Source organism: Melanostigma gelatinosum (genome assembly GCF_949748355.1).
Source record: "Melanostigma gelatinosum genome assembly, chromosome: 21".
NCBI lineage: Eukaryota > Metazoa > Chordata > Actinopteri > Perciformes > Zoarcidae > Melanostigma > Melanostigma gelatinosum.
In genome coordinates this window covers 1,150,695-1,156,453 of record NC_136654.1, presented here as the reverse complement: position 1 = coordinate 1,156,453, position 5,759 = coordinate 1,150,695, and the positions used below count along the sequence as shown (strand labels likewise).

At 48.2% G+C, this 5,759-nt stretch overlaps 1 protein-coding gene across 1 annotated transcript in view; it reads left to right on the top strand.

Annotated features, from left to right (window-relative positions):
• The window catches only part of LOC306795138 (wings apart-like protein homolog), a 21,151-nt gene extending 18,679 nt beyond the window's left edge, over positions 1 to 2,472 (top strand). Inside the window, exons 15-20 of the mRNA XM_079293517.1 lie at positions 1 to 54; positions 171 to 344; positions 1,085 to 1,307; positions 1,388 to 1,476; positions 1,626 to 1,721; positions 2,017 to 2,472. The exon at positions 1 to 54 is cut by the window's left edge and continues 62 nt beyond it. Coding sequence (XP_079149643.1) covers positions 1 to 54; positions 171 to 344; positions 1,085 to 1,307; positions 1,388 to 1,476; positions 1,626 to 1,721; positions 2,017 to 2,082 — 702 coding nt within the window. The 3' untranslated portion in view covers positions 2,083 to 2,472. The remainder of the gene's footprint in view (positions 55 to 170; positions 345 to 1,084; positions 1,308 to 1,387; positions 1,477 to 1,625; positions 1,722 to 2,016) is intronic.
• The last annotated feature ends 3,287 nt before the right edge of the window (positions 2,473 to 5,759 follow it).

Below are 5,759 nucleotides of genomic sequence, written 5' to 3'. Positions count from 1 at the left end.
CTCAAAGTCCCTCAGTATCTTCCTCAAGAGCAGAGGTTCGACATCCGAGTACTGGTGAGTAACACACACACACACACACACACACACACACACACACACACACTCACACTCACACTCTTGAAGTGATAAGGTGGCAGATCAGTTAAATGACTTGTGTGTGTGGCGTTCAGGGTCTGGGCCTGCTGATCAACCTGGTGGAGTACAGTGCCCGGAACAAGTACTGTCTGATGGAGATGGAGATGGAGGGAGGTCAGGGTCCCTGCGACTCCACCGTCCTGCTGAACCCTCCGCTCCAGGACATCGCCCCCAGCGGCCCGCTGAGCGCCATCGCTGCTCTCGTACAGGTACGCTCCATATAAGTGTGTGTGTGTGTGTGTGTGTGTGTATGTTTATTGTTTCAGCCCTAACACAGACAGGAGGGACTCAACACCGGCTGTTCATAGTTGTCTGCTTGACTCGCCTCCAGTAATATCTAGTCTCAGATATGCACGCAGCAGATGGTGTACGAGAAATATTTCATGCTGATCACATTGTACGTATTATAAAGTGAATTAATAGTCATATCGTCCCAATGATTAATCCGTGTTTTTGCTCTGCACTGCTCAGTTTCCCCCGAGCTCCATTTAAATCCGATCATGTCACTTAATCGCGTTGGTCTGATGCTCTCCCAGCGAGGTCAGCAGCTGAGCAGAGAGAGAGCTGCACATGATTTACTGTGGAGACGGATCGTCTTGACTCCAGCAGCAGTTGGAACAGGAAGTGTTGAAATTAAGATCAACATAATTCACATGGAAACTTTAACATTTGTTCCTTAAGTTTTAAAAACACGACTGCTTTAAGGACTTGACTGAGAGGAGCTTTATTAACCCTGTCATAGTAACAGATATCAGCTTCAGATAGAATCCATACAGGCACATGAATATAGGTAGCCTGACTGCTGGACCTTCACAGCAAAGGCTTTTATTCCGTCTGCTCTTCGTCAGGAATGTAAAGCTCTTATGATGAAGGATTTGTGATTTCTGACTTTGGCGCCCCCCGGTGGTACTTTGGCTAACAACGACCGTCTCGTGTTCGTCCTCCTCAGCTGTTCCTCCAGCGGGAGCGAGCCGCCGTCAAGGCCGAGGAGCAGACCGATGACCTCATCAAGGAGGCGCCGAAGCCAGCGCTGGACAAGAGCGGCGAGTGGCAGGAGACGGGCGGCGAGATCCAGTGGGTGGCCAACGACAACACCACCCCCACGGACAAACAGGAGGAGGAGAAGAAGAAGGAGAAGGACCAGGAGGACCAGGAGCTGGACCTCAACAAAGGTACGTGCAGATTTAAGAACGAGAAGAAACGACCTGAGAATGTTTCCTCCTCCTCCTCATCCTCCTCTTCCTCCTCTCAGCTCTGCAGCATGCAGGGAAGCACATGGAGGACAGCATCGTGGCCTCCTACACAGCACTGCTGCTGGGCTGCCTGTGTCAGGGGAGCACGGTGAGACACGCATGCAGACATATAAAACTCAGCTTATATGCATCATGCACTCATAATTGTCTGTTAAGCTGTAAATAAAATCATTTAGATTTTCTGGTCCTGTATTTCGTGTTTATCATGTTTGCCCCCCCCCCTTGTCTCTCCACCAGTTGAATGTGACGACTGTGAGAGAGAACCTTCCTAAAGGAGATTTCTCCATCATGACAGAAATGCTGAAAAAGTTCCTCAACTTCATGAACCTCACTGTGAGTCTCAGCGTTCATATCTGTCATCTGTAAATCACCAACGACAGACACGAACATGAACTCCAACGCTTCTCAAATCAAATGTCCATTCACAATCACTTCTATCAGCTTCTAATTGAAAATACTGTGTGTGTGTGTGTGTGTGTGTGTGTGTGTGTGTGTGTGTGTGTGTGTGTGTGTGTGTGTGTGTGTGTGTGTGTGTGTGTGTGTGTGTGTGTGTGTGTGTGTGTGTGTGTGTGTGTGTGTGTGTGTGTGTGTGTGTGTGTGGTAACTGACCTCCTCTCTCTCTCTGCAGTGTGACATCGCCACCACAGGACAGAAGTCCATCTCCCGGATCATTGACTATCTGGAGCACTGCTAGAGAGAAGCCTCTCTCACGCACACACACACACACACACAACCATCTTCTTCATCTTCATCACCACTATCATTATCATCTTCATCACCTCAGAAGAATGAAACATGCCTGTTCCAGGAGTGAATCTAACACACACATCTCCTCCTCCTCCAGTAAACAGAGCTCGATAAGTGAATGAAAGTTTCTTCCCCTTAAATTAACTTACATTAGTTATGAGTTCATAGGTTATGATCAGATTTTATTTTACTTTATTGAAGAAACGATCCGAGTCAGTGTTTTATTTTCCTCCGGCCTCTCTATTTATAAAAGAACGACGGCTTCTTCTTCTTTTTGTTGAATCTGTATTTTTTTTTTTTTTTTTTACCTTTTGATAAGTTTCCTTTTTCACAGTTCAGCCCCCCCCCCCCCCCCCCCCCCGGGCTGTTATTCTGCAGCCTGTCATCAGAGCCGTGCACCCTCAGCTCTGCCTCTGGAGCTGATAATCACCAAAACAACTCGAGTGGTTAAAAACAACCACCGACCGAAATAATAGCTTTCCACGCTGTCTTCTTCTTCTTCTGACTCTTCTTCTGACTCTTCTGACTCTTCTTCTGACTCTTCTGACTCTTCTTCTTCTGACTCTTCTTCTTGTTCTTGTTCTGACTCTTGGACCCCTCCACTCCTCCAGGAGGCGGTTTGAGGCAGACAAATCAAGTATTGATCCTTTCTGGCCAAAGAGTGCAGAAGCGGTGACGGTTCAGACCCTGAATTGCAGGCTTTAGTGACGTTAAGGCGGTATTTTAATACGGTATTTTAAGGCGGTATTTTAAGGCGGGCTGCCGGTAAACGTTGACCTGAGGTCTGTTGTTGAGTTTTTCATCTGTATAACCAGAGATTGTCTCTCTGTGGACGTAAGAGCTCTTTGTTCCTCTGCAGCAAACGAGCTGGTTTTAAATTGGTGGTTCTTCTTCTTGTGCCGTTATCGAAGCAGGTGCTTCTCCCAGCATGCCGAGCGCACACAACACACCTGAGGCTGAATGACCCTCGAGGTCGTTTCAAACTCTCTGGAAACTTTAAACGACAGAAACTTTTCCCTTTGAAAGAATCGATCGCGCCCTCGCTCGACATCAGCGCCGTGCGTCTCTCAGCGGACCCGAGCCCTCCGGACCAGAACCCTCCGGACCAGAACCTGTCCTCCTGCAGCTCCTTTCAGTGACGGCACAGCGGTGAAGACCAGCTGCTCTGCTGTGAGCTCGGCCGCCAGCGGAGAGGCATCCCAAGATCAGGTTGATACTTTCTCCTTCTTCTTCGCTTTGTTTTCAGCCACAAAGACTTCAGCTTGTAGTTTCTGTGGATGAATCCTCCTCCGGCACATCTGATCTGTTTCACGTTCCCCTCAGCCTGCGTTGGCATTCCCAGGATGCATTGCAGCAGCATCAGAAGGATTAGTTTGTGACCTGTAGAGACGTTGATCAGTCCAACACGGCGACTGAGAGGAAGTGAGTCTTCTTCTGTTGTCTGAGGACGTTTGTCCTCCATGTTGATCCGACCCTTTCTCACGAGGCAGCCATGATGAAGGCTTCATATGTGACTGCTTCATAACTCATTTAGTTATTGGTTATCGGGGCAGATCACAGATAAGAATCTCTGGAGCTTCTCTTTGATGAGACTTCAGCAAACTGAAGTTGATTTGGTGACGAGTCGTTGATGAAGCGTTGATTGATGAAGCGTGGATAAAGCGGATAGAAGCTTTGTACATGAAGAAGTGAAGGACTCGTTCACCGTGACGAAGACGAGCAGAGTGGAACACAGACAAAGATGAAAGACTTTCAAAAGAACCCACAGCGCTTCAGTTTCATCAAACCGAGAAGAAAAATGACAAAACACACGAAGGATGATGACGTCAGCAAAATCACTTTTTAAAGCTTTCGGTTCAAATTCGTCATTTGTTCTTTTAACTTGTGTTAAAACACAAACGTGTGATTTAGAAGAGACTTGATTCTCTCTTTGATTTGGAAAATAAAGAAATGTTCGTTTATGTTGAACAGACAAGTTCTCTAGAATTTGATGAGTTATGAAAGTTTGAACCGCCATCATCATGTCGTCAACCATGTTCATCCCGTTAGTTTGCATTTGTTTGTTCCTCTGTGATCATTAACCCCGCCCACACACACGCACGCACACTCACACACACTCACACACACACGCACACACACTCACACACTCTCTCACACACACACACGCACACACACTCACACACACACACACACACACCTTTTTTTCTTTTCTTTTACAAGAGCTTTATTCACAGACGTCTGGAGGAATGAGTGGACGAGCTTATTGTACATAGTTCTTGTACAGAGATTGATTTCCTCATGTAGGGGAGAGGCTGATGGGTAATGGGGGGGTTACGTTTAAATTTAGACCGGTAGACTCGACTTTTCTGAATCGGACTGTTTTTCGTGTTCCTCCCGCTCGTGTTGCTCTGGCCGGACGGACGGAGAGCTTCTCAAAGCCAACTGCAGGAAAACTTGATCTTTGTACCAATTTGCTGACTGATGTCTTTGGTTACCTGTATATAATTTTAAAATAATAAAAATTGCTACTTTCAGTACTTCGCTGCTCCGCCTGTCTTTTCTTTCTGTTGATGATCTTTTCTTGTTTTCGAAAGATTCATTTTGGTGGAAAAGTTTTTCTTCTGCAAACTTTAGTTTCAGATTATTGGAGAATATCTACAACGCCGACGTGAAAGACGATACAATGACATCAGAAGTGTTTGTTAGAAAAATACATTTAAACTCATAAACAGCTGGTTCAGACAAACATCTAAAATACATAACTCTTTTGACAAATTGGTAAAAATTTCAATAAATCCAGGAGCTTAATGTCTTTTGCAGGAAACATAATTTCATATCTTTTAAAAATGAATTGTGTATGATGTCATTTGGTCCCGCTCGTTCTCTCCCACATGTCCTCATAACTCCTCTGCCTCTCCGCTGTGCGCGTCGGGCCTCCGCTGCTCTTCCCGCTGTGGAAGTCCCTGACTGGCCCCTCAGCAGCAAGTGTGGCCCCCCGTGAGGGTGGAGCGGCCCCCGGGGGTCGCGTTGCGCGGGTCGGTGCCGGGGCTTCGCAGGGTTCCTCCTCGAGCAGCTCGCTGAGGGTTGCGATGTAAATCTGCGCCATTTGGAGCGTCTCTGATTTGGAGAGCTTCTTGTCGCTCTCCAGGTTGGGGATGACGCTCCGCAGCCGGTCGAAGGCGACGTTGAGCCCCAGCATCCTCTTCCTCTCCCGGGCGTTGGCAGCCAGGCGTCTTCGTCTCTGCACCCGCTCCAACGAGCACGTATCCGGCTGGAGGTAGTGCAGCGCGCCGCCGGCGGGGCCCAGCCGGAGCTCCACGATGGCGCACGGAGCGTCTCGGTGGTCGCAGCCGCGTCTGGTGCGCTCTGTCCCCGGTCGCTCCTGCGCGCGGCTCCGTTGCAGCAGAGCTTGGATGTCCGCGGTGCCGACTCCTCCCTCCGGGGCCACAGAGATGTAAGGCGCGAAGAGGCTTTTACTCGGCGGCATCACTTTTTTATTTTCTAGTTCCTCGGAACAAACTTGTACCAAAGTCCCAGCACGGCCCGTCCACTGAGAACTTCTACAAAGTCACCCACGCTCAACTTTCTCCACTTTTGATGGGTGAATTTATGGAGATGGGAGCC